This window comes from Petromyzon marinus, chromosome 9, assembly GCF_048934315.1.
Source record: "Petromyzon marinus isolate PM22_M1 ecotype Great Lakes invasive population chromosome 9, UKy_Petmar_22M1.pri1.0, whole genome shotgun sequence".
Classification (NCBI taxonomy): domain Eukaryota; kingdom Metazoa; phylum Chordata; class Hyperoartia; order Petromyzontiformes; family Petromyzontidae; genus Petromyzon; species Petromyzon marinus.
This window is the reverse complement of record NC_133675.1, coordinates 17,000,795-17,028,710: the sequence shown is the minus strand read 5'-3', so window position 1 is coordinate 17,028,710 and position 27,916 is coordinate 17,000,795. Positions and strand designations below refer to the sequence as shown.

Here is a 27,916-nt window from a genome sequence, read left to right as displayed (position 1 = left end):
GTCTTGCGGTGACTTTGTCTTGCGGTGACGTCCTCTTGCGGTGACCTTCTCTTGCGGTGACCTTCTCTTGCAGTGACCTTCTCTTATGATGACCTTCTCTTGCGGTGACCTTCTCATGCGGTGACCTTGTCTTGCGGTGACCATGTCTTGCGGTGACCTCCTCTTGCGGTGACCTTCTCTTGCGGTGACCTTGTCTTGCGGTGACCTCCTCTTGCGGTGACCTTCTCTTGCGGTGACCTTCTCTTGCGGTGACCTCCTCTTGCAGTGACCTTCTCTTGCGGTGACGTCCTCTTGCGGTGACCTTGTCTTGCGGTGACCTCCTCTTGCGGTGACCTTCTCTTATGATGACCTTCTCTTGCGGTGACCTCCTCTTGCGGTGACCTTCTCTTGCGGTGACGTCCTCTTGCGGTGACCTTGTCTTGCGGTAACCTCCTCTTGCGGTGACCTTCCCTTGTGGTGACCTTCTCTTGCGGTGACCTCCTCTTGCGGTGACCTTCTCTTGCGGTGACGTCCTCTTGCGGTGACCTTGTCTTGCGGTGACCTCCTCTTGCGGTGACCTTCTCTTATGATGACCTTCTCTTGCGGTGACCTCCTCTTGCGGTGACCTTCTCTCGCGGTGACGTCCTCTTGCAGTGACCTTGTCTTGCGGTGACCTCCTCTTGCGGTGACCTTCTCTTGCGGTGACCTCCTCTTGCGGTGACCTTCTCTTGCGGTGACCTCCTCTTGCGGTGACCTTCTCTTGCGGTGACGTCCTCTTGCGGTGACCTTGTCTTGCGGTGACCTCCTCTTGCGGTGACCTTCTCTTGCGGTGACGTCCTCTTGCGGTGACCTCCTCTTGCGATGACCTCCTCTTGCGGTGACCTTCTCTTGCGATGACCTCCTCTTGCGGTGACCTTCTCTTGCGGTGACCTTCTCATACGGTGACGTCCTCTTGCGGTGACTTCCTCTTGCGGTGACGTTGCTCCGAGAGGCTGAAACGTTGGGTCAAAATGCAAGCAGGCAGCCAGCCACGTGTGATTGAACTGGGTTCTCAATTGTAGTGAGTTAATGGTCTCAGCAACCCGGTCACCAATGACTGTACAACGAACATTCCTCTCATATGTAGAGGGCATGGAAAATTGCTGTGTAGCTCCGAGGTCACTTAAAAGTATCTCAGAAGTACCTCTGTGATATCTGTTTCCGTGGGTCTTCATTGACGTGAAGGATGACACTGCCCTGCGAGAGATCCGATTGGTCAGTCCGGTCACGGCGTCGCAACGTTAACCGCGCAGTTGCAATGCGATTGGGAGAAGATAAAAAAAGTGAATCAAATAATGTTGCGAGCAACGATGCTGTTGTCTATGTTGCTTCTTGTTTTATTATTGTAATTATCAAATAGTTTTATTTAAATATTTCCTGACATTTTCAGGTGGTAGGAGGTGTCAGGAGACCTTTGGGGAAGCAGGCCCTAGACCCCGACTGTGACGTGAGCTATGCCCGTGCCAGCACGTTTCGGATTCGCCGAGCGCGCAAGGTCTACTGGCACGAGGGCCTGGCCATCCTGCACAGCGACGGCTTCTTCAGGTGCGCCGCCCCTCGCTCCCATGGCAGGGGAACTCGAGGAGATCCACAAGGAGAGCCACAGCCGTACATCACGAGTGGCGGTCGCTCGACTCGGGGGCACGGGGATCCACGGACGAGTGGGAAGGCAGCCAGAACCGGCGTGACCAACTATTGTCCAAGCTCTATGGCCCTATATTGTCATGTTTGGCCACCTTCTTTAATGTGTGGAAGGAAACTGGAGAATCCTGGTAGGACCATTGCAAAGGTCTTTGCTTGCTGATAATCACAGAACCTTCTGGCTTCAAGATTGCAATAATATCAGAACTATGCTTCTGTCTGATTATTAACTCATCACAGTTTTTGCTGCTAAACATATGCGACCCATCTGACTCACGAGGTGACAGTGGTGGCTGTGGGGGTTGGTGGATCACCTCATGAATCCTACAAGATTTTCTTCCTATGGGCGTCGAGGATAAGCCATACCTTGGCTCGCCAGAAGGCAGTGGAGGACAAATTTGGACTCCACTTGCATGGGATCGAGTGTTTCCCCCTCGCACGCTTGGGTCTTCTCTGGTTGCTCCGCATTCCTCCCATGTGTAAACGCTCGTTAATTGGCAGGTAGCACCTTCATATGTAGAGGACCGCAGAGATTGGGCAATTGTTGGTGCCGTCTCTGAGTCGGCCTCTCTCTACGAGAGCGAGAAAATACCCTGTGCAGCGCGTTACCAGTTGAAGTAAGAATTATTATCATCATGACAATGTCATTGTCAATGTGTTAGGTTTTTACGTCACTTTGCACCGCTGTGTTTTCAAACGTTATATTTTCATTACAATTAATTGGAATGAACATGTAACGTTTTAAAAGTTATTAGTGACAATGGCGCTTGTGTAGCGTTGGCTGGCGCCGTCGCGCTGACCCCGTGTGTGGGGGTGAGTTTATTTTGTTTTCCATTTCCCCCCCCCCCCGGACAGCGTGGAGGCTGCAGGGAAGCAGTGGGGGGACTCGGGAGAGCATCCCGGCATCGAGATATTGGTTCAGTCCCAGTCGCAGGACTTCTCTGCCATCGCGTTCGTCACGGACCACGTCAACACGCTCATCGAACACTGGTTCCCCGGTGGGTTCCAAGATACCTCCACGCAGGGCTACTTCTCTGCTGCACCGCCGTGCCCGTGTGAATTGTGGAAGTCTCCAAGATACTTTTACCTGCGTGGGGTGCGTAGTTTCACTTCCCTGCAGCCGAATCGATCAAACGCATCGACATCAAAACGGAAATGGTTCCCGAGTGGTCACGACGCTGCTACGGGGGCCGCGTCGTTTGGAGCGGTGAAGGCCGCGCCGCTGGGCGTGAGTGGCGCGGTCAGGCGGGGCCTGCGCTGGCACCGAGCCCAGGGCCGCGGGCCGGGCCGGGGCGGAGGCCCCCGTGGTCGGACCGAGACGCGTGGCGTCGCCCCCAGCCCCTCGCAGGCGCCATGCAACCTGGCACGCAATAAAATATCCTAAGAGTGGCAGCGAGCATGTAAACAGTAGACATCACAAGACCGTAAAGGCAAAATGACTGCAGCGTGTTCTCTTCCGTGTGACACCAGAACTGATGGATGTGGAGACCAACGGGACGCCGTTCATCAAGCAGCTCATCCCCTGTCCCTACTGCGTCGGCCCTGCGGACTCGCGGGAGGGAGAGGGCCAGGGAGGGGAGTGCGAGGACGATAGGCCCGGTACGGTCGCTGCACCCCAGGTGATCGTCTTTAGCCCGGTGGGAACTCAAGAGAGCGACCAGTGCAGAGTCTCATTTGTGAGAGTGAGCTGGGGTCGCCAAAATCATGAAAGCGGCGATAACAAGATTGAAACCGAGCACAACGGTGAAAGCAAACAGGAATCGGAGCAAGAACAACCACGAGCATGTAGCTGCGTATGCACACGTCGCACTCACTGCACTCGTTTCAAATATACCAACCGGGATGAACTCTCTCTGCAGGGTTATTCACTCTGGAGGAGTGCGTGATGGAGGCTGTGAGGTCCGATGTGATCGCGTGCCACAGACACGCGGACAATCCCGTGCCCCTGACCCGGCTCATCCCAGAGGCGTTCCTCACAGACTTCCCAAAGCGGTGAGCGCTGCCTTCCTCCGCGAGAGCCACGTGAGACACGCACTCGCACCTTCTGGAGGTTCACCCTTCAACAAGGAGTCGGACCACCGCTCAGCAAGGGAGTCGGAGACCGTGCCACGAGCAAAATTGAAAAGGGTTACATGTGGTGATGTGAAAATAATAATAATTATGATCATCACGATTTGTTTTTTCTAAAGATCGCCATTGACGCACGGGCGTCTCTGGTGCGTAAACCACGCCATAGGCGACTTTCATCGCATCTCATCTCACATTTGTAGGGGGCACCACCAGTGGCAGCTGTCCCTGTGCAGCACAAGGTGACGCAGAACCTGGCCTGCAAGTGGGCAGTAGTCTGCCGGTAGGGGGCGATGCTTGCCGTGTGTAAATGACTTTTGGTTATTGAGAAAGTCGTGGAAGCAGCTAAGGCAGACAGACATTCATCACGGCACACATTAGCGTGTCGCTTAGGGCCACCATAAACGCGTGCTCTGCCCATTAGGCTTCTCTTGGACGTTGCGAGCCTGGACTACAACCCAAGAGAAGAGTTGCAGCTGGGCCAGGGCGCCAGTGGAACCATCTACAGAGCGCTCTACCAGGGCCAGCCAGTGGCCATCAAGGACTACCACATCAAGGGGGCGGCCCAGCAGGAGGGTGAGACGCCATCGGGCTCGGCGGCCCTGAAACTCTGACCGGAAAGCGTGTCTGTGTTTGGGCTTCATCATGTCATCGTTTCGTATACCAGCACTGCACAAGCGAGTGTTCTTGAAACTTTGTAAACATTTTAAATGATGACATGCGTTTGAACCTGCAAAAGATGGAAAAAACGATCACAACAGAAGCATCGGCGCAGGTGCAAAATGCACGTGCAAAATCTCTCAGCCTTATCAGTTATTTTGAGCTGGTGGTCCAGATAAGGATGACGTGTTTGTAATCTTTTTGATCGCATCGTTAAATAAAATATATTCGTCGTGGGGATTTAAAAAGGCGATGTTCCCGGGAGAAAGCTTGGCAACAGCGATAATGACTGGCGCGCCGCTAGACCCCGGCACGCTGCACGACAGTTCAATCTGTCTGGCCGTGTCGGGTGGTGAAGGGGTTTACACGACAAACAAATTCGACCGGATCGTCACACTTTGTGGCCGAACCCAAATCAATATTCCCGTCTCCTATTTCCCCCCTCCCTCTCGTCCCCCACGACCCTCCGACCTCGTGACCTCGCGACCCCGCGTCCCCGCCCGCAGACACGGTGCTGCGGAGGATGCACGCGGGGCGCGTGTGGCGCCGCATGGCGGACCTACGCGTGGAGGCGTGCATGATGCGGACGCTGTCCCACCCGTGCGTGGTGGCGCTGCTCGGGGTGAGCGTGCGTCCGCTGGTGCTCATGCTCGAGCTGGCGCCGCTCGGCAGCCTCAGCGACGTCCTGGAGCGCCGCGTCGCCCTGGAGCACTCGCAGGAGGAACCTGACGCCGGTATCGTGACGGCTCCCCCCCCCCCCCCACACACAGCCCCACCCCCGCCGCACAACACCTCACACACACCCCCACCCTCTCCGCACAACACCCCACACACACCCCCCCACACACCCCCACCCCCTCCACACAACACCCCACACAACACCCCACACACCCCCCCACCCCCTCCACACGACACCCCACACACACCCCCTCCACACGACACCCCACACACACCCCCACCCCCTCCACACGACACCCCACACACACCCCCCCACACCCCCCCACACCCCCCCACCCCCTCCACACGACACCCCACACACACCCCCACCCCACCTCCCCCCTGCCCCGCCACGCATCGCTTGTCGCGCTGCCGCGTGGTGTTTGCCGGCGAAGCGTCCCCGGTGTCGGTAAAGTTCTACGAATCTGGTCACAGAAAGACAAAGATCCCCCATATAGTCTGTAACAGACTGTTGGGGCAAGTGCTGTTAGCGAGTCGCACGCGCACACGTATACATGCACACACGCACGACTCAAAGATGCACCCTCTGGTAAAGCACGTGGTAGGGTGCAGTAGAAGCTGGATATACTTGCACACTGTTATATACGAACAAGGGCTACAATTTAAACGCCATTTCAGCATTAATTCGACGGCCACGTTTTTGAAGTGGTGTTTTTATTTTTAATCACCGCCCGTCCCCTCTCCGGCAGACCCGCTGCCTCTCGGCGTGATGCTCACCCACAAGGTGATCCACCAGATGGGGCTGGCGTTGGCCTACCTGCACCGGCACGGCATGCTGCACTGCGACCTTAAGTCCGACAACGTGCTGGTGTGGTCGCTGGACCCGCACGTCGCCGTCAACGCCAAGCTGGCCGACTACGGCGTCTCGCGCCTCTCCTTTGGCCAGGGCAGCCGGGGCAGCGAGGGCACCCCGGGGTACCAGGCCCCCGAGGTGCGGCCGGGATTCGTGTTCGACGAGCGGGTGAGTGGCGCGGGCGCGCGGATGGGACGTCCCAACGGGGGCCGGGAGGGTCACTGCCGTTGTATGTAAATGAATTGTCATCGAGTTGTCCCGGTGAGGTCACTTGCATCTAAAAAAGCAATCGGCTCACGCGGGGAAAGTGATCGTGTCTCCAATCGCAGTCGGCGCCTCCTGGCAGACTAAGGCCCACTTGCTGGCCAGCGCCGAGTTGCCTTGCGCCACAAAGAGACAGCCACCACTGGGGGTGCCCTTGGAATGTTGGAGGCGAGATGCGATGCGAGCAGCTTTGAGTTGCTCGGGAATTTAAGCGAGCGTCAAAAACGTGCAGACATCACAGTTGTTGTTGTTGTTGTTGTCATGAACCTTTGCCGCAACTGCTTTGTCCACCGCGACTCGTTGCTGGCGCGCCGTGCCAGGTGGACGTCTTCTCGTTGGGCATGGTCATCTATGAGCTGCTGTCGGGCCAGCGTCCCGCGGTGGAGGGGAGGCCGCTGGACGTGGTGAGGAAACTGATAAGAGGCGAGCGGCCCACCGTGCCGCTCGAGGCCTGGAGGCACGCCCAGCCGCTGGCGGAGATCATGGAGCAATGTTGGAAGACCTGCCCCAAGCAGGTGGGCGGCACGGCCCTCCGGCCGACGGCGTTCCCCGACGGCGCCCCCCGACGGCTCCGAGTCCTCGCAGTCGGCCCGATCCCTGCGGCACTTAGTTTCCCATGAGCGCACTTTCGCCAACGTGTTGCGTGGAAGTGGAATTAAACCTGCCGGCTTCACAGTGCTGTCTCCATGAAATGCCTTGACCTCACCGGAGTGCCTGGTGGTCAAATTCCGAAAGTTCAGAGTGTGCGGTGGGATCTTTGGCAGTAACCTTAAAAGAATAATGTTATTTGTTTATTAATCTTTCCGGGAGAGCCTCACCAAGTGTCGCAACACTGTGTCAGGAGGATCACGCATTGGCAGGGACCTACTCACAAGCAGTGTTTTGCCTGTAGGAGAAAACGAGGGGACGACACTCAAGAGGTCTCCTGGTCGTCTCACGGCCCAGAGGAATTTTCTCCACAATTGCTCGAGGCCCCAGCACAGTGGAGCCTGCAGGACACTCGCAGCGCCCTGCCATGACCTCTACAAACTGGCTGCTTTACCCAGCCGCGTTCACTCAGCGGTGGAGCGGGCGGCTCGCAATCGTCACGAGTTCTAATCTAGGTTATGGTTGGTGGGGGGGGGGGGTGACTCAGCCCATCATCCCTCTCTCACTTCATTGGGAAGTCCACAGTGGTTGTGCTATTGATAGACTCACTGTCCCAGGGCTGTAAACGCGATCTTCTGGAAAGGCCGTGTTGTTGTTCACGTTCACGTTCGTGCGGTGTTTGTGTCGCCCGGTTTGCGTCGCAGCGCCCGTCTTCGCACGAGGTCGTGACCTCGCTCTGCGACCCCACGTCAGCGTGCCAGGCCTACAGCGTGGAGTGCGGGCAGCACAACGCGTGCCTGCCCTGCAGCGCGTTCCCCCGGCACGCGCTGCTGTGGTACGGCGACGGCATCCTCAGGTTCGCGCTCCACGCCGCCACCGCCGCTGCCGCTGCTTCCTCACGGCACGCGCACTCGCAGCCCTCGCCGCGCTCGCCGCACTCGCCGCTGCTCGCCGCGCTCGCCACCCTCATCGTGCTCGCCGCTGCTCCCCGGTGTCACCGTCGCGGACGCCGAATGCGTGTAACGAACGTCGCTGGTCGAGAGCCGGTGATGGCCGAGCCCGGCGATGGCCAACCCAGACGAGCCAGTAGGCTCCACACGAGTGGCACTCCCTCAGTGGGCCGCAAGCTTGACGTCGTGCCGACCCCGCTCATCGTGACCCCGCTCATCGTGACCCCGCTCATCGTGACCCCGCTCATCGTGACCCCGCTCATCGTGACCCCACTCATTGCGACGCGTAAACTTGTGGATATTTTGCTCTTAATTACCTTTATATATGAAACATATTGCCTATAAGAATCTTGAGATGGAGCGATGAGATTGCGTCACGTGCGGGTGCCGGATGGACGGATAGTTGCGTCGCAGGATCTCGAGAGGTGGTGATAGCCCCTTGAGCGGGAGGCCTTCATCCAGATGCGGATCGATCGTGGCTGACGGTGACGATGATTGTTGAGCAGTCTCCAGAATCTTTCTGACCGGCCGCGCGATGCGGCCGTGCGCCCACGCAGGAGGTACAGTGTGCTGACTGTGCCGAGCGGCCACATGCAGACCAAGCACCTGCCCTGCCCTGGCGGAAAGGTCGTGTGTCTCACCAAGGTCGGGTCTACCGTGTGGATCGCCACGCAGGTAACGACGAGCACCACACTCTACACAGGTAACGACGAGCACCACACTCTACACAGGTGATGACGAGCACCACACTCTACACAGGTGATGACGAGCACCACACTCTACACAGGTGATGACGAGCACCACACTCTACACAGGTAACGACGAGCACCACGCTCTACACAGGTGATGACGAGTGTCACACTCTACACAGGTGATGACGAGCACCACACTCTACACAGGTAACGACGAGCACCACACTCTACACAGGTAACGACGAGCACCACACTCCACACAGGTGATGACGAGCACCACACTCTACACAAGTGATGACGAGCACCACACTCTACACAGGTAACGACGAGCACCACACTCCACACAGGTGATGACGAGTGTCACACTCTACACAGGTGATGACGAGCACCACACTCTATACAGGTGATGACGCGTGTCACACTCTACACAGGTGATGACGAGCACCACACTCTACACAGGTAACAACGAGCACCACACTCTACACAGGTGATGACGAGCACCACACTCCACACAGGTGATGACGAGTGTCACACTCTACACAGGTGATGACGAGCACCACACTCTACACAGGTGATGACGAGCACCACACTCTACACAGGTGATGACGAGTGTCACACTCTACACAGGTGATGACGAGCACCACACTCCACACAGGTGATGATGAGCACCACACTCTACACAGGTGATGACGAGTGTCACACACTACACAGGTGATGACGAGCACCACACTCTACACAGGTAACGACGAGCACCACGCTCTACACAGGTGATGACGAGTGTCACACTCTACACAGGTGATGATGAGCACCACACTCTACACAGGTGATGACGAGTGTCACACTCTACATAGGTGATGACGAGTGTCACACAGTCATACTCCACGCGCTTGCCTCATCGACGCAAAGTGCCTTGCGTCACGCCTCGTTTCGAACATTCGAAGGGCGCCCCCAGTGGCAGCTGTCCCTGCGTGACACAAAGAGACTCAGCACCTGGCCTGCAAGTGGGCGTTAGTCTTCTAGTAGGGGATGACGATTGCTATGTGTAGTAACCAATTGAGTAGCTTGTCACTTTAGGAATTTGGGTTGTGTATGCTTTTGCAGAATATTAATATATGTTCGAAATACCCTTTAAAATACAGACTACTTATCAGTCACAATACAGGACATTGGGCCATGTGTTGATGTCTTCAGAGTTGTGTAGAATGCTGGGTTCAACAACATAGGCACCCACTCGCGATGTCACTGGCTTTGGAGAAGAGATTAATTTTACATCGTAGGTTGTAATATCCCGAGAGAAAGATGCAACCTAACAATTTGGCCGGGTGCTATCTTGCTATCAAAGCAATCTCATTCCAGGGCAGTGTGGCCGTCAAAATCTGCTTCTACGAATACAAAAAACCGAGCACTTCACCTTTCACATCGTGGCGACCGACCACTTTGCCGTGTACCAGGCCCGTCCCCACCTCAGCGTGGATTTCATCTGAGCCTCCACATTTCAAAATCCAAAATTTGGGGGGGGAATTTGCAGAACCCAATTTAAATACCGCAGAAGTTTGTGTGCCGTGCTGGACTTCACAGGTGCTCGCTGTTAAGCCTATCGGGGAGGACCTTTGTCTTTGTGTGTGGAAGCAGGATCTGAAGATAGAGATTTACGTTCTCAGGGAGATGTGCCCTCTCTGCGTGCCGGACAGAATCATACCGGTCCCTTCCCAAGTCACCTGTCTGCTGACGATTCCTTCACAGACTCCTGTAAGTGTGGCTCAGCACAGTCAGGACCTGGTGGATAGCCAAGCATTCAACGTTGAACAGGGTTGCCACGATATCATTTCTCTCAAAATAATGCCCATTGTCATGATACGACGATTAATGAGATGTCAGTTTCCCTTCAACGTTGTTTAATCGTATTTCACAATTTTATTGACTCGTGTTGTGCTTTGTTGGACTTCAGGTACGAAGGAATACTACTTAAGTTATTCAACTGCAATTCACTCCACAGCTTGCCAGAAGTCTTCTGTAAAATGTTATTTTACCATACATGACGTCAGTGAACTATTTTATGGCTTTTAAGACTTTTTTGTCGAACTTTCATTGCTATTGTGAACTTTAAATATAATTGTGGGCCTTAGTGAGGCTTTCCTGGGTAAACGAGCGGAGCGGTAAGACGGAGCGTGACCGGTGGAGGTGACTGTAGCTGCCCGCGTTGTCCACCGCAGGACGAGTGCGACGTCCTGGCGGGGCTGGAAGACGGAAACGTGGCGGTGTTTCTCAACAAGCCGAGCTCCCCCAGCCTGGAGCCCACGCTCTACCTGTGCCCCGCGTACGCCAACCTGCACGTGTTCGGCGTGAGCGAGTGGGACTCGCGGCAGACCGTCACGGCCGTCAGGGCCATCGTCTCCGTGCGCGATGGGAAGGAGCTGTGGTTCGGCAACGGCCCGGCCGTCGTCGTCGCGGAGCGGGAAGGTTTCCGAATCGCGCGTCGATTGGAGATGTTCTCGGCGGTCACCGTCCCCCCGTCGCGCGTGGCGGCCCTGGCCGTGACCTCGTCCTCCCGCGGCGGCGACCCCGCGGCCTCCGCGGAGACGGTTTGGGCCCTGGACGACGTGAGCAACGCGCTGGTGGCGTGCGACGCCGAGTCGTACTCGCTGCTGGCTCGCTACCCGCTCAACGCCAGCGTCGCCCGTGGCGACGCGCTCTCGCTCGCCGGGTACGCTGCTCGCGCCCGGACGCGCGAGGAGAGGAGACGGCTGCACATTACGCCCGTGGGCAAAGGCCTTCAGGTGACGCCCGTGTCCTCAGCCTGTTTCTGTGAGATTCAAGTTGTGGTCTTCTTCATGGTCGGGTTGTTGACGGTTGTTCTCTGGTCGGCTCCTCTTATCTTTCATGTGGTTTAGAGCAAGCGAGATTGACTCCAACCGGCACGCGGTAACGAGGTGAAGATGTTTCTGTTCACATGAGGGTTTCTGCCAATATAACTGGCTATAGAATGCTTGTTTTATTTAATACAATAGTCCTCATTGTAATGTTTGTTTTTTTACAAATGTTAACTTATTTTTTTCTTGTAATTTAATTGTTTTTGTTTTTCAGTGGTGGATAATTTGTAGTTTTTTTGTTTTAATTTTGAAAGCAACTCTTCATAAACCATGCTCCTCCATTGCATCCTGCAATGCATCTTGGGTTTTATTTGCACACACCTCCTGGAGATTTTGTCCCGTTAAAAAGAAGATTCTTGCTTGTCCAATCCAGATTTCCGCTTCACAAAACATGACTGAGCCTGATCACACTTGACATATTAAACGATCAGTTTATTATATGGTTTACATGTAAAAGTACAGCATCTATAGTATGCAAATTCAGCGTGCCGATTTCATTGCCAGTTGTTTGCTGGGAGAGCTTGCGTATGGATGTTTGCTTGACACCCTCAATGTTTCTTTTCTGCACCCACTGTAGATTTTTGTCGACGGCTCCTCTGATGACGAAGAATCGCAGGCAGCAGACGGCCGCCAGGAACGGGCGCACGAGTCTCCGTCGCTCGGTGACAACAAAGAGGACTCCGTCGAGCAGCAGCGCAGCGCGGAACTCGACAGAGAGGCGCTGGATGACCTGCGCGCAGTGGATTTGATATCCGTCCGGGACTGCCTGTGGGTGCCAAGGTACGCGGGCGTCGGGTCCGTGCAGGTGCGGTGTCTCTCGGTGACCCGTGCCCTGCGCTTGAACTGTACCGAGAAGGCGGCAGCCGACGTCCGCGTGCGGACGGGTGGCTCGGCTCACAGCACTCAGCCGGCTCCGTTGAGGGCCTGGGTTCGAATCCTGGTTCCAGCCGCTCGTGATCAATCCTCCGTACGCTCCCCCTCTTGCCAGGCGTGGCGGAGACATCCCGGTGATTCACGTGAATCGGGAGGAGGCACGGGCTCGAGTCATCGCCGTGATGAGAGGGAAGGTGCCCGGCCACTACAGGTATTGGGGCTGCGTGCACCTTGACCACGATGGCTTCATTTGCCTCGGGTAAAGTGGAGCTGCTGCTGCTGCTTTGTCCCTGTTGCACAAATGCGTACAGAGTGGCAGCGTACACAGCCCGTTGTGTGTACTCAAACAATGAATCTGCTCATTCCATAACCACACTGTTGCAATGTCTCTCTTCAATAAGATGCCGCACTGCAACATGGTTACCCAGAATGTATCAGCAACTTTTGACACTTTTACTTTGAACACAAACGGGTTGATAGCAAATACATTCACTGATGAATGTATGTATTTTACATTATGCATTTGCATAATGTAAAATTGCACTCTTTGCACCTAACCCGTAAAACTGTTAGAACCTTGCCAGTTAATTCACCTCAAGCTCACCGCCGTGTAATGTTATTAATTTCCCCGTAACAAAACCCCGTGAATGTCATTCGGTTTCCATTGTACAGGAAGATCGTGTCTGCAGGCCCTGCTGGGGACGACGCCATTGTCTGTTGCCATGGAGACGGAGCAGGGCAGTTGGCCGTGTCCGTCTGGAGGAAGTGGCTCACCGCAGACTTCACAGACTTCTACAGTTTCCAAGACAACCTACGGGGCTTGATCCGCCAATCAAAGTTCTCAAGATGACCGTCGAATGCAGGACCAAGTCTCAACAACGCCACTCGTCCTCTGCCAGCACGAGTCTCGCAGCACGAGTCTCGCAGCATGAGCGCTCGCCACGGGGCCGTTTCCGTCATGGGAACGTGCGCGGGCAGGGGGAGGTTTATGGCTACGAAGCCTCGCACCTGAAGCGCCAAAAGTAGAGGGCGTGGTGTTGGCGGGAGGGATACGATGGTTGTGTGCGCGTCAGAATGAGATCATAGCACTCGTGGCGAGCGAGATTGCCAAGTCTGGGGCTTCAATAAACCAGGAGGACCTTATAATGGAAAGAATCTCTCTGTGTGGGAGAGAACTACAGTCCACGTCAATGCATTGCGCTGTGTGGTTTATTCTGAATGCAAGTGTCAGAAAAAAAACTGGAATGTTAATGTCCCAGGAAGACTTAACAGATTGCCCAGGATAGCTACCTCAACAAAGAGAAAGTCCTGGGAAAACCGGGACATAGGTGGCGACCCTAGCGAAGAGCGTGGAGGAAAAGTATGCACATGTGACGTGTGCTGCCGGTACGCGAGTACGGCTTGGATAGTCAAGTGCAGTTGTGAGACCCAGAGTAGAGGGGATTGGGGGGAGAAGTTGGGAGGCCTGTATGCCTAGCGTTTGTACACTTTTTGTATCTTGGGGAGGCCTTCGCATAAACGTTTATTAAAGTTTCAATGTTACTGTATTAAAAGCATTCTACATGGACATGTCTCCTGTAAGGATCTTCTCAAAGGGTTAGGCCTGGGTTTCCCAAACCCCGGGTCCTCACAATCCACGACCACGCTCCGTCATTCTGCCTTTATCCATTTACTCTTCCCATTCAAATACAAACTCGTTCCAGGCGACACGCGCCCACTGATTGCTAAATGCTTCCCATGCGATGCAGAGCAATTACCGATGTCTGCGGCAAGAGCCAATTCAAATTGAGACATGTGCGCGTACTCCTTCCACGTGATGCAGACAGTTAATTGCTGAGCGGGTCTTGTTTAATAATTATTGGGTGTGTGCAGCGTGGAACGAGTTAATTGGAATGAGAGGCATAATTTGGTAAATGGGGAAAGACGGAGCGTGGACTAGAGTTGGGAAACCCGAGGTTAGGTGGCGCGGCTAAACACAGAGGGGAGCAGGGGCACGCTACGCGAGAGTGGGAAGAGGTGTGGGGGCAGGGTAGAGTTCGGATGTCACTCTCGACTCGCGTCAGCCGTAGACAGGAATCCAAGTCAAGTCGCCAGGTTCACAGCGGAATAAAGGGCACGTGATGTGAAAGTAATTAGGATAATGGAGTAAGGCGGAAAGACGTTTATTTCGTTGATCTTATGTTTAATTACGTTGCGTGTGCACATGATGCAATTAGTTCTAAAGGTGAATGTTAAAGATTGCAACAACGCCAAGTCCCGTCAGCTGTTGCGTCATTAAAGTGTCACAAACTTAAAACAGCAGTGACATGCTGCACCATCCACAGCCCGCGTGACGAGACTGCAGCTGAGCATTCCACAGCACTGGTAACAAATACAAGTTGTAGTGGACAGAACTCATGCAAGTTGTACTCAAACTAGAGTTTATTGTTAATTTAACATTAAACTTAAAATATAAATGTTCTTTACTTTGGGCCATAATCCATATTTTCAGTGATAAAAACAAGTAGTGTGACCGATTAAAACGGCTGAACGGTAACCGGCACGCTCTCCCACGTACACCAGGCCCGGCCCTCTGCCCACGGCAACGCATTTACTTGCCGAGCACTCCCCTGGTCCAGTCGACAGCTCAGGACAGCTTTTCAACACGAGTTATCAGTTGTGCAGCTTTGTACGTCACCTAAACTTTCAACGTGTATCTGCTGCACTTACAACTAAGGTCCGTTATGCTCGTGCCGAGTTGATGGAATGAAGTTGTTACAAAGTATTACTTTTAACCGTCTGCCTTAATGCACACGATGAACACGAGTATAAAAGTTATCAGAAGTGACACCATCCGTGTAAACAACCTGAACAATTCTCCCACGCGTGCCATCAGCTGGGATTCCTCGTGACCCCCAAATCTTCCCATTGACACGATTGGCAATGCACGTGCAGAGGCAGCGCTGAACTCACAAGACCTACACGGTAATGCCATTACTACAAAAAGTGAAAAATAAAAAGACACAAAAGCCTCTTGCTTTTGTAGCCGATCAATGTTTCAAAGCAATCACAGGCAAGTGTGCAAAACCCAATGCCGTTATTTGTGTTTGTGCCTTCTCAGAGCGTTACCCCCCTAACCTAATGCCCAAAAGTCCTCATTCGGCAATAGAAAAGCAAATCAGTGCTCCCTGTACTTAAATTACACGATTGTAATTTCGTTAAAAATAACTGCGCCTCTTCTTTCACCGTTGGTCCTCCTTCAAGCCGCGAGCACGCGCCGTGCTGCCCCTCGTATCACCTGGGCCGCCAGATCCAACTCCTCAAGCGTCAGCTCCACGCTCACCACCACTCTCAGACTGACACACGGGCACGCATGCACGCACACTGCATTATCACACATGCAGGAACATTCGTGCACATACAAAGCACGCACCACAGAATTCGCATGATTGAGGTGAATATCCTTGCGCGCGCAGGAATGTGCACAAACGTAAGCACGCATAACCGAGTTTGCTCACATTCGCATGACTAACACATACAGAACTTAAGGTGAAATGGTTGTCGCCCTTGGATTAACAGCAGAATTGTAAACTGGAATATCTCTCAGACACCAGGAATATTCTCTCGTGGCCCTGTAGTATGATGTTACCTTGGAGGGAGTGTGAATTTCTCTTCTTTCTCCAGGTATTGGGCTTGTGTCAAAGCAACCCCATCCTCCAGGCACTGGAGGACAAGAGGGAAATGCTGAAACCCGAGACCAATGGACACACTACTACAACAATAATTATTACATTCGAATCGTGAATGTTTTTAGGAGAGGAGCGCAGAATGTTAGAACTTATCATAAGCAGTTTATGATCCAACGTCGCTTGGACTTTTATCTCTCAGACACCAGGAGATAAGCAATTCCGATTGAGAGAAAAGAAAACTTAAAACATTCTCACGACGTGGATTTTTGATGGGGGGGGAAGGCCAGAACTGTCGAAAAGGAAACGATCTCCTCCTATACGCACAAAGCTGTTTTCCCCTCTCACTTTACAAAAATGAACAACCAAAACCTGTGAGCACGCAAGCTGAAGGCGTTGGAGATAAGGTCTATAAACACAAACGACACTTGGGATATTTCGGGGTTGCTCCATTGAAGAGCGTACGCCAAGTTAAAAAGAGACATAGCTAAATATAGCAACAGGTTCAGAACAAGAGTTCCTTTACATCGTTAAGACCTTTGCCAGTACCAAAATGTAATAATATGGTTTTTCCCCTTTTTTCTGGCAACAAAACTGAAACCTTTTTACAAGGATTCATGTCTGCATTAACCACAATACCTGCAGTCAAAATTCAAACAAAAAACATACTATGATAATATATGCATTGTCCTTGAAACTGATTGGTCCACACCAAGGGACGGCTTTCTTTTGAGCCAAAAGGCTGTACGCCTTTTGGCGTCATCTGATCGAACACCAGTTGGGTCGAGGCTCAAAAGAAAGCCGTCCCTTGGTGTGGACCAATTAGTTTCAAGGACAATGCATATATTATCATAGTATGTTTTTTGTTTGAATTTTGACTGCAGGTATTGTGGTTAATGCAGACATGAATCCTTGTAAAAAGGTTTCAGATTTGTTGCCAGAAAAAAGGGGAAAAACCCTATTATTATAAGCGTTCCTTTGTACATAAGCGACAAGAAATGGAAGATGTCAGTGAAGGGGCCAGCAAGGAATGATTCTATAATTGAAAGAGGAAGTGATGGTGAAATGTGGTGGGACATTGGTGGCATTAGCTGCGACATATCTTACTGTATTCATCAAATCATCACAGTCATTATCCAGATGCGACGTCGAGCCATCGTATATTTACAATAATTTACGTTGGCATATTTTAGCAGGTGCATATATTATACCGTGCACACTTCTGAAAGTTCCAAGCAAGCAAACTGGTTTAAGCTGCCAACTACCATGAGCGCAACACGGAATAAAAATCTGTTCCGAGTTGAATAATTGTAGAAACAACACCGACGAGCACAGGTAGACTCACGAGCTCTGCGACCCTCTGCAGGGTGCGTCTGTCCTTATCCCGGGATCTCGACGGCTCGGCCAGACGCAGGTGGACGGCAGGGGAGAGGGACTCGCCGCACAGCAGCAGCCCTGGCACGCTGCGCGCAACGTGCAAGCACGGCACACCACGTCAACTCGCTTGCGAGCGCCACATCGGCAAACAACACGCGCGCCGCCGTGTAGCGGCACAAGCACGTGCACGTGCACACGAAAGCCTCGCCACATTGCGGGACGGCATTGTGAATGTGACGCAGAGCAGGACGGTGCTTGGGAACACGGGAAGGCGTGGTGCATAACATGACACGGCAACAACGGTCACATTAAGGATGTGAAGTGATGCAAAATGTCTCTGGATGTTACGCACTGTGGGAACTTGCATGAGAGATATAAGTGTTCGTGGTGGGGTGAAGTGTATTGTGATGATCCAACTGTGGTGCCCCTGCATTACTCACTCCTGCAGTGCTCTGTGCATGTGCTTGCTTCTCTTGCGCAATTCGCCAAAAATATCTAGAAAATAAAACGCACAATCAAATATGTTACAGACTATGAAAAGCACCACATACATTTAACATCTAGAGATGACATGCAAAGCGCCAACCTACAATCACCACACATACGTGGTTATTTCTAGATTGCACGTTTCAGGATTTGAGCACAAATTAGGACCACAAAGTAATATAAGGACTGGTAAACCAGTGGGTGTTGACAAATTCTACACCGAAATCCCCACCTATTGTAATAAAGCTGCCAGAGGCTATTTACAACATATTGCTTATATACTGTCTATACACATAGAAGCATTCTCGGAGAACGGCAGTGGTCTAATATCAAATAATTTCTATAGTTGGTTTTTACCCATTATGTATGTCAAAATTGTATTGATGGTTCCAGTACTTTAAGACTTGCATTCGTAAATTGCCCATGCACTGTAGATAATGCCAACCACAAGGTTTAGGCAAAATTGGGAATAACGTTTTAAATCCAGCAGTAATTACGAAATAAATAGCATGAATAACTGCGCATCTGAAGCACGTCTTACCTACTACCAATGAACACTGGGGCACTGGGGTGTGTGGGAACCGGAGTTACAGAATAAAACGAAGACAAGAAACTCCCAAGAGCACAAACCTGTCAACCCCTTATCTGTGCCTGCCTTATTACAGACCAATTCAGACCTTATTGGTCACCATGTGCCCTTATAAACCTCAACGTTCATCCTACAAAGTCCGATCACAAAGGAAACACAAACAAAGACATTTTTTTGCGTGTATTGAAATGGCTGTACGCCGTATGGACCTGAAAACTTAATTTCTCAGCACTAGAATACGGGTAAACCGTATGGGTTGACAGCTATGCAAAAGGCAAACGCTTTGGGGGCAGCGTGCCGCACCGCACGCATGCCCCACCTGGGCACTCCTCGACGATGGAGAGGGCCTCCATGGCCGCGGCTGCGAGCAGCGGTGGCAGCGACGCCGAGAAGCAGTAGCCCTGCCCAGACAGTCGCTGGGAGAGAGAGGAACACCACACACAATCTTAACGAACAGCAGTCAACAAGAACAAATACGTAACGCACCCATGATCGACGCTTTAGAGAAATCTCTTAAAACTGAAGCAAAATTCAATATTAGGTCGAGCACGATTAATACAATGCCTTGTTCCTGCCACGTATAATGAAAATTAATCAAGACCTTACATGTTTTAATGAACAGGGTTTTACTATAATTTGTCAAATTATATGGTTAACTACCTCTAAGTTTTTTTTGTACAGTCAATTAAAAGAGATGAGCATGTCTTAATTGTTTAAACATGATTTAGTTCCGATGTGGCAAGAGCTACAGTACATGACCAGACTGCCAAACCTTATTTGGGCTTTAGTTGCAAGATAATTTTCTCACTGACAATAATACAATCTCCAATGACAGACTAACTGGAAGGTCAAACTCATCACTGAAATCCAGTCACCCACCTTATACTCATTTTAATCACCAACAGTTAAAAGTTTTGAGCAACAAAAACATTTAATGGCAAATCGATCGCCACCGCCTCAATGGCACACGCTGAAGTAGAGGCATTACCTGATGGTCAATCACAAAGGAGCGCCCACAGCAGAAGCCTCCGATCGAGGCCAGGGCATTCTCCATGTTGGCACTGATGAGGTCGATGTCATCGATCTGAAGCGTGCACATAGATGAGCAAACACACAGGAAAAGTTAAACGAGACTGGATGGGGAAAAAAGACGCTGTTGGAGAAACAGATATAAGAAAAACATATAGCAGGCGCAAACAAATAAGCTAAGAGATTATAAGCAAAAAAAAAGTTTGCTCAAGATGTACATTTTTATAAACAAATACAATGATCCCCAGTATAGCCTGTAACAGGCTTTTGGGGCAAGTGCTGTCGGTGAGCACTGATGAAGGCTGGCACAGCACGGAAGGGGGTGGGTGGGTGGGTGGCCAGCATCACACTTCTGGCTGCCTTTGTCTGCCCGGTCCTGACATTTACACACTTCACCAGGCACTCACTTAAGACTGAGTTGACCCAGCAGATGCCCAGGACCAGTTCAAATATTCACAGTTATTGGTCGTGAGCAGGAACCGAACTTGGTGGCTGGGTTTATAGCACAATGCAATAACCACTACACTACCGCTCCCCACAATTTTCTAACCAAAGACACCAAGACACTCGACTGTGACATATACAACCCACTCTACATTGTGATAAAAAAGTACTTTTCATATAAAAAGCACATGTTATACATAAGCCAACGTTTACCCATACCAAGGTGTTCCAATCAGAGACTTTCAATAATTTTGTAACCATTGCCAATGCGATATCAGTAAAATCTGCACAGAGAATGGACCCTGGTCATCACCATCAGCAATCGTCTGTGCACGACTCGTATGTCATCTCTCATGTGTGGGGCTTCACCGGATGAGTCTCTCGTTACTGTAGCATGACCTCGAAGGAGGTAAAAATACTAAATGTGGGGAACTCGGCCAAGATAGTCTATGCAAATGCATGCTGAAAATATGACATTAACACTCCGAGTACATATTAATAACCACTCACAGCTGCAAGGGTAAAATTGATTCCTTCCACCGCACGAGGCTGTCCAGTGGCGTTTGCTACTCTCCTTATCGCTTTGACGATTGCATTGAGACCGAGACGGCAATCTCCTCACTCAGGCGGCAGCTCTCCACTCCGGGCTACGTCACCCGTAGTTCAATTTTACTGCTTTGTCATGGCAGCCAAGGGACGGGACGAGTCCGAGGTGAACGTCCACCGAGGAGATGGAGCGGCGAGATTGGTTAACGTGCCAGAACTGGATGCACTCCAGCTTACCCTCCCCCAACGCCCACCTTGATCTCCCCCCTCCCCCGCTCACTCACGTTGACCCCGAAGTGCTCGGTGACTCCGCGGCCCGTCTCCCCCAGCACACCGAAGGAGAGGCTCTCCTCGAGGAAAATCCGCACCTTGTACTGGTACTTGAGCCGCACCTGCACAGCCAAGCGCAGAACAGGTGTGCAGCGTCACATGTGCACACACAACGCACAGAGTGCAGCAACCGTATACTATTAAACATGTACCACAAACAAGCGAGCAGCATTTCAAAAGCATGCACATTAAAGCACGTACTCATGACAAATGATCAACTGACTTGTATTAAAGATTTCAAAATCCTGGGACAGTAGCTTTAATTGTCAGGTGGCTCAGCGGTAGAGCGAGCAGCTCGCAATCACAAGGATGGAGAGTTCAAATCCCGGTTGGGGGGACAACGCAACCCTCCATCACTCCGGGGTCAGTAAAGCGAGTACCAATTTGGAATGTGGACTTTCCACCACTGGTTCGGGGCTGTAAACGGGAGATGCGCACCACCTCAACGCCCGTTCTGAGCCAGCCGTCAATGCGACTCGTTGACGAAACAGTGAAGGGTTTGGAGTAAGTGCCAACGATGGACAGGGGTGGCAGGCCCAGGGCTCACCAGGTCAGGCAGTGGACACACGTCCCCCGTGTTGGTGTACAGCCCCTCCACCACCAGGAAGCGCCGCACCACGCTCGCCTTCTTCGGGTTCTGCAAGCGCACGCGATCGTCCGTGCGAACATTAGTCAATCTTATTTTTGGATTAATGATTTTGGTTGGAATCTCTCCGTAAGTGAAAGCAAAGTGTTGATGTGTGGGTCGTGATTGTTTTCATCAATGGTTTTAATTCGGCTGCAGTTTGAATTGACCGGTTTTTGAATTGCATGGCAGTAGGATCAGTGACGGATCATTTTTATTGAGATCTCGCCACTTACCGAGGGACCTCTATGAATCACGTGAGCTCTTGTAGTAACCGAGTAAACATTCTCAAAAGAGATTAGCAGACTGTCTCCTTCACATATCCATCTCTCCACGTAAAAAAATAACGGCGTTTCTTACACCACCCATCAGCTGCACGGCCCTTCTGGGAGGCCGCAAATACTTTTATTTCTTACATGGAGGGATGGATATGTGAAGCGGAAATACTGTCTGCTTAAATATTTTGTACTTATATTCTCCACAATGACGTGAATTATTATTTAGAGTTTTGTACCATTTGTGCGTGCTAGATGCACAAACGTGGTGCACGTCACGCAAATGCAAGTGATGTGCACCACACATACTCTTACATGCTTCCCGCTGCACGTGTGTATAACGTGGAGCCCTAAGTGCACACGGTGCGAGCGTGGGCTTGCTGGTATAGCCTGCCTTGCGGTCCTCTTGCTGCTGTTGCTGAAGCAGCCTCTCCAAGTCGGCCACGTCGTTGTGTCGGAAGTATTTCACGTTGCTGCGGGATGCCTGAAGGCCCTTTTGTATGGCAAAGCACACCGCTTCATCCCTGCAAACACGCACGCACGCGCGAGCAATCACAACATGTGTAAGTAAACACATACACAAACGCAAGCACACACAGCAAGTACTTACAGGGACATAACATATGTATGCACATAATAGGTTTATGTATTTTTCTGTAAAGATAGCTTGACCTGTTTAAAATGGCCCTGGAGACCTGAAACAGTCCTGTAAGCATTGCTTCAAAGTGTCTGCTTTTAACCATGAAAATGGACCAAAGCTCCAACTCACACGTATATGATGTCCCCGCGTTTGGAGTATGCAGGGATGGCACTGGCAATGGTGGAGAAACCGTACGCGTAGATGATGGCTTCCTCGCAGCGCATGAACCGGGCGATCTGCTCCTCCAGCTCGAGGTGCACATCTGTGAACCACAGGACCAGAAAACTCAACGCCTGAAGATGCCCTCATTTCTCAATTGCTCGACACTGCAGTTATCCTCTTTAATTATTCTTGCACTTTTGATTAGACTTGTACCTTATAATAAAACCACATTTAAACACTGCACACTAATTTATATTACATACATGATATGTAAAAAAAAAATCATGCTCTGAATATAAATTATCCCACATTACTACACAAAATCCAATCTCCTCACAATACTCTCCTATAGCAGCAACACCCAATGAACATATAGAGAACACAATGAGCACTTGCACCCACACACTACACCACCTACCAAAGGTGCCGTAAAACCCACGAGGCCCACATGTCCCCACACCATATTTCGCCAGAGACTCAAGTGCCACTTTCTGCACACAAACATGCAACAAGCACACAACGGGCACATTAGACATGCATTCCACACCATGAACACAACATACATTGCATGCGGAGAGAAGTGACACCATGGGCCAGATTTCAGTTCTGAGTGGGACCCAATCTGCAATTCTGTATCAACTCAAGTCATGACACAACACTGTGCAGATGTTACATCTTATGCCTTGCGAATATAAACACAACAGAGATAAGGCAAAAAACCCCCGTGTCCACGTGATAGCACCGGATAAACAACAATATCGACTGCGTTTGTTTCTTATTATTTTATGATGCGGGAATAGTGAGTCAAATTAAGTCATTTACTGCGTCATATGTATGTGTGTAATGCAGTACTGACATCAGCCAAGCTGGAGAGCCGATGTTTAATACAGAAGGCCCACAGACCACTTGAGCATTTGAGTTAGAAGAAATTATTAGGAAAATCAACCCTCCCGCTACACTGTTCGTTTCTGTATTATCTCAAACAAGGGCGTTGCTGTGTTTTCTAAAAAGTATTCACCAACTCGGCAGTTGACCTTGGGAAATGGGAGCAGAAGTGGTGAAGTTGTTAGTGCACTGCTCTGTGAATCCGGCCATCTCAATTCAAAGGCACTTTAAAGTTCTGGGCTCTTCCCTTCTGGAATGTATATTTCTATCGCTTTTCATTTCTCAATCTCATTTGTAATCTTCAATATATTTCATATATACAGTTGTTTCTGCACTTCCTTTTGTTTTTCGACCCAGGCCACTCACAGTTTCCACTTTCTCTTCTAACATCCTGGAGTCATGCAAGCAGAGAAAGTGGTAACATCCAAAACCATCGGGATTTAATTGGACTCTGAAATATTACAGCTGAAAATACACATACAGGAAACTCATCGCATATTCAATCAGCAAGTGCCAGAAACTCACACTACCAATGAAGCAAATAATTTGGTGATATTGCATTGGCACTAGTGCACAAGGACATATACCAAAATAACTCAACACATTTGACATATCTATTTCTGGTGAGAAGGGACATTACCCAAAATGTTACCTGTTATAAACTCTTCCTTTCAAAGTAGTGTCATTGACGAATGTGTTGCGGTTGTTTTGTTACTCATTGATAAGCGTGCGGAACAGCCAGTCTCGTGTGTGGTGGGATGGGTGTATGCTTGTCACCTTGACTCTCTTGTTGCTTAGGAGTCCAAGGAAGTTGAAGGAGGCCAAGTTAATGCACTCTTTGTCATTTACCACAATTTTCTTTCCTGGCTCCCTGCACACAACCGCAGAGGAAAAATCCGAAGCTGTACGTCAAATTTGGATAATGGTCACTGAAGCTGATAAATCACAAAACGTGTGAAATTTCAAGTTGTCTGCTGTAGATTTGAAGTTTTTGTGACTGCAATGATCCATACTCTTTGGCTCTTTCGGTAAAGTCACATAGGTAAAAAATTAAAATAAAGTTAATAAAATCACGACGTTTCGGAAGCAACACAAACACCCGTTATCTGGTGGGATAGTCACAGCAAGTAATTTGCTGTAGCATACTTCTTGCTGTGACTATCCCACCTGATGACGGAGGCTTGTGTTGCTTCCAAAACATCGTGATTTGATTAACTTTATTTTTTACCTACGTGACTTTACCGAAAGAACCAAAGAGTAAGTTGTCTGTTGTTGACTGGTAGGTAAGTTGCATATCAGTATTACACGCAGAAATAAAAACAGTATTACACGCAGACATAAAAACAGTGTACAAGCACGACGAAATATATCTGTACATAAATATATTGTGTTGTAAAGGTACAAAAATGGGAATGTGCTAATCTCACAATATGCTATTCACAGTGTCATCAGTGTGCCATGTGTGTGGAGAGCCTACCCTGACACAATAGAGTAGTGGAGTGCAGGGTGGTCCTGAGGCACAGGTGGTACCAATGGATCCGGCGTCCATTCCTCTATTAGCTCCTCTTTTTCCTGATGTACAAGCACACACATTGCAAAGGTATAACTTTTAAATATTCCGGATATAAACAATATCGATAATGCTTGACTTATAAGGGGAAGGATTCACAATTAATGAAGGTCGGTAATGAAAACAGTGATTCAGAATCACCTGCCAATTAACACCTGATTATAAAAACTAGGAGTAAAAACGATTCATATGCATGCATTCTATAATGCTTCAATGTGCATGGTGGAATGAGCAGTATACATTGATGCAGTGTGACGTGTGGTAGTGCTTTCTTGGGCAACGTGGTGCTAAAAACGCAGTGTTGTTCAGCGCAGGGGGGTACTGTGCATCACCTTGTCAGTGAGGTCTGAGCGCTCCAGCACACGGTAGGACTTCGAGAAGAAGAGCAGACGCACGATGCACAAGATGAGCAGTGCCTCCAGCAGCAGGTGGTACGCTGGCGCCTGCGAAACACACACACACACACACACGTGACCTTTTGAGAATACATATATACAGTAATACCCCAATTTTCGTCTCCCCCTTTTGCGTTGTTTCGCAAATACGTTGTCACTTTATGAATACCACAACCTGATTTAAGTCGCGTCAACCCATCCTTATGTTGCTGACAGCAGCGTCCGTCCCTTCTCGAATCCGCCGCCTCATCCTTCGCCTCCACTAACCCTGTAAATCGCTTTGATTTACGTCGTTTCGATATTCGTGGTTGTACCTTTCAGGAACGCATCCCCGATGTAAACTGGGGTATTACTGTACTAGGAACCAATTCTTATATATTATACGTAACTATTCATGTTTGGAATAATGCCTTACACTTATAAAGCAAAACATTAAACTATTTTAAACAAGATGAGTGAAACTGTAATGCTATTCTTGTGACAAAAATTGTATGTGGTCTACCACACGGGCGTGTAAACTCATTGTTACACGAACCCAGTGAGTCATGCACAACCTACTGACGCATGGCCCACGAAATGAGCCTAACAATGTAAAACAATGACCCTTAACCTTGCAGTTGCTAAGCAGAGGCCAGAGGCCTATCATGCGAAGTAGCAGCAGCAACAACAAAAATAACTACAGCCACAGAACTATACGGGGAGTTTAATTTATTGTACAACCTCATGAAATACATTAGTTTGCATATTATCTTTGCTCTCACAATATGCATATTAAGGCGTTATACGTAGCATTTACACACATCTGCATACGTTTACATTTTATTTATAATATACTTCAGTAAATATGGAATGACATTTTTTACGTAAACATAATTATTGACAAATATTTTTTAATTCAAGGTTTGTTTTATGCGAGTCAGTATCCGCTCATGTAAAACTGCTGCTCTGTAAATGATAAATGTCCCATCTCGGACAGTGGGTAATGACCCTGCACAACCGACACTTTGCTGTAGTTCCACCGGGCGCAATTAACGTGAGGCTGGAAAGACTGCTACTGCAAGATGATGTGAGGTTGTAGGAAAGGTCTGCCAACTTTAAAGACAAAAAAACAAACACCTCTTTTGTGTCTCCGACGCGAGTTTGACGTTTTGTTCACGAAGCATGTTGAGCTACATGACATCGAACCGTGGACGTTGGGCAACACTGCAATGTCATTTCTGGTCTGTGAATGTCACTGCAGAGACGTCGCCGAAGCGTGCTGCGTAAAATCACCTTCAAGTCTTCGTCTGAAAACGAAATTTACCAATCGTTTCGGATAATGGGTGACATAGCCTGCGTGTGTAGCGACGAGAGCCACTGTGGATGGTATATTAGGTGGGCTGCGTCTTTGAATGATGAAGTGTGAATGAAGTGAGCCTGGTGTGAGCCATTGATGCACTGTAATATGAATGAAGTGATGTTGGTGTGAGCGACTGATGAAGTGTGAATGAAGTGAGGCTGTGCGAGCCACTGATGAAGTGTGAAGTGCGGTTAGTGAGCCACGTATGAAGTGTGAATGAAGTGAGGTTGGTGCGAGCCGCTGATGAAGCGTGAATGTTGAGGTTGGTGTGAGTCACTGATGAAGCGTGAATGTTGAGGTTGGTGTGAGTCACTGATGAAGCGTGAATGTTGAGGTTGGTGTGAGTCACTGATGAAGTGTGAATGTTGAGGTTGGTGTGAGTCACTGATGAAGCGTGAATGTTGAGGTTGGTGTGAGCCGCTGATGAAGCGTGAATGTTGAGGTTGGTGTGAGCCGCTGGTGAAGCGTGAATGTTGAGGTTGGTATGAGCCGCTGATGAAGCGTGAATGTTGAGGTTGGTGTGAGCCGCTGATGAAGCGTGAATGTGGCTGGCGAGTCGCCGACTCATTTATGACGCAACCCAAGACCCCACCTGAGCTGCGTGCCGCGGGCAGTCAGACCCGAGTTGAAGTGCTTCGCGCACTCCATCCGATGTTCGGACTTCTTCCGGCACCCTTTTGACTTATCGATGTCACGGCGCTGCGATTTCAGGAATTTAAAAAACGCCGGCGCAGAGACGTAACCACAGCCCAAGACTAAGCATGAGAGAACATACGGAGCTGAGTTCAATTATCCGCACGACTCAGGGAACGTGACGGTTAGAGGGGACGAAGGTCTAGAATGGAGGCGCAATGAGAAGCGTCCGTGTTTAGGTCGGGGTGGGGGAGCCTTCAGCCAACAGTGGACTGATCGTGCCTGATGCTGAAGCACCTCTCGCCGTGGCTTTACATTTCCTATTAACGAATAAAGCCTCCCACTCGCGCGAGCCCACCCGACCACTCGGCGTGGGCGAGTGAGGAGGCGCGAGTGGGAGCCTGCTGGAGCCTCACCTCGTACAGGGCCTGCGCCATCTCCACCAGCACCCACTGCTGCCCCGCCGCCATCTTCCTGCCTCCTTCTCCTCTCGGCGCGCACCGCGGCGGGTGATGGGGCGGCCTCGGCGACCAGGCGGAAGCGATGACGTCACATGGTGACGTCACGCGAGGCGAGGACGCGGTGACCTCACGCGTTGTTAGGATTTTTTTTTGTAATGTTGGTGACCCAGGTCTCTTGAGCTCTCACCAGGCTCAGCAAAGTAAACATGAACTCCTCCTTCAAGACGGAAGCCAAGCGCGCTGACTCCCACACGCTATTCTATTATTGTGTATGATGGCAATGAGTTCAGCAGCTCAATGCTAATGTCTAG

The 27,916-nt window shown here is 50.5% G+C and overlaps 2 protein-coding genes across 2 annotated transcripts in view; one reads left to right on the top strand and one right to left on the bottom strand.

Annotated features, from left to right (window-relative positions):
* LRRK1 (leucine rich repeat kinase 1) overlaps positions 1-13,721 on the top strand; it is a 35,232-nt gene extending 21,511 nt beyond the window's left edge. The window contains exons 19-33 of the mRNA XM_076065972.1: positions 1,409-1,563; positions 2,515-2,657; positions 3,130-3,258; positions 3,519-3,651; positions 4,151-4,302; positions 4,893-5,120; positions 5,814-6,085; positions 6,502-6,696; positions 7,474-7,625; positions 8,277-8,394; positions 10,044-10,160; positions 10,625-11,188; positions 11,859-12,061; positions 12,270-12,365; positions 12,827-13,721. Of these exons, the coding sequence (XP_075922087.1) occupies positions 1,409-1,563; positions 2,515-2,657; positions 3,130-3,258; positions 3,519-3,651; positions 4,151-4,302; positions 4,893-5,120; positions 5,814-6,085; positions 6,502-6,696; positions 7,474-7,625; positions 8,277-8,394; positions 10,044-10,160; positions 10,625-11,188; positions 11,859-12,061; positions 12,270-12,365; positions 12,827-13,004 (2,835 nt within the window). The 3' untranslated portion in view covers positions 13,005-13,721. The remainder of the gene's footprint in view (positions 1-1,408; positions 1,564-2,514; positions 2,658-3,129; positions 3,259-3,518; positions 3,652-4,150; positions 4,303-4,892; positions 5,121-5,813; positions 6,086-6,501; positions 6,697-7,473; positions 7,626-8,276; positions 8,395-10,043; positions 10,161-10,624; positions 11,189-11,858; positions 12,062-12,269; positions 12,366-12,826) is intronic.
* An 832-nt stretch (positions 13,722-14,553) lies between these two features.
* Positions 14,554-27,709, bottom strand: SPTLC1 (serine palmitoyltransferase long chain base subunit 1). Its single transcript, XM_032950247.2, has 15 exons — positions 27,561-27,709; positions 25,110-25,220; positions 24,685-24,779; positions 23,985-24,078; positions 22,741-22,813; positions 22,290-22,422; positions 21,915-22,044; positions 21,168-21,257; positions 20,575-20,682; positions 19,260-19,355; positions 18,591-18,687; positions 17,637-17,691; positions 17,165-17,282; positions 15,783-15,856; positions 14,554-15,489 (listed from the first exon to the last, which is right to left on the bottom strand). Exons 1-15 carry the CDS (start codon positions 27,612-27,614, stop codon positions 15,393-15,395), a joined length of 1,425 nt encoding a protein of 474 aa, XP_032806138.1. The 5' UTR covers positions 27,615-27,709; the 3' UTR covers positions 14,554-15,392.
* Between the last annotated feature and the right edge of the window lie 207 nt (positions 27,710-27,916).

Bases quoted from the DNA above. Each gene is read 5' to 3' on its own strand.
- SPTLC1 (XM_032950247.2), bottom strand. From the start codon at position 27,614: ATGGCGGCGGGGCAGCAGTGGGTGCTGGTGGAGATGGCGCAGGCCCTG. The intron at 17,283-17,636 runs GTGAGTAATGCA...CGTTGCGCGCAG, and splicing joins ATGCACAGAGCACTGCAGGA to CGTGCCAGGGCTGCTGCTGT. The intron at 15,857-17,164 runs GTGAGTCTACCT...CTTGTCCTCCAG, and splicing joins TGCAGAGGGTCGCAGAGCTC to TGCCTGGAGGATGGGGTTGC.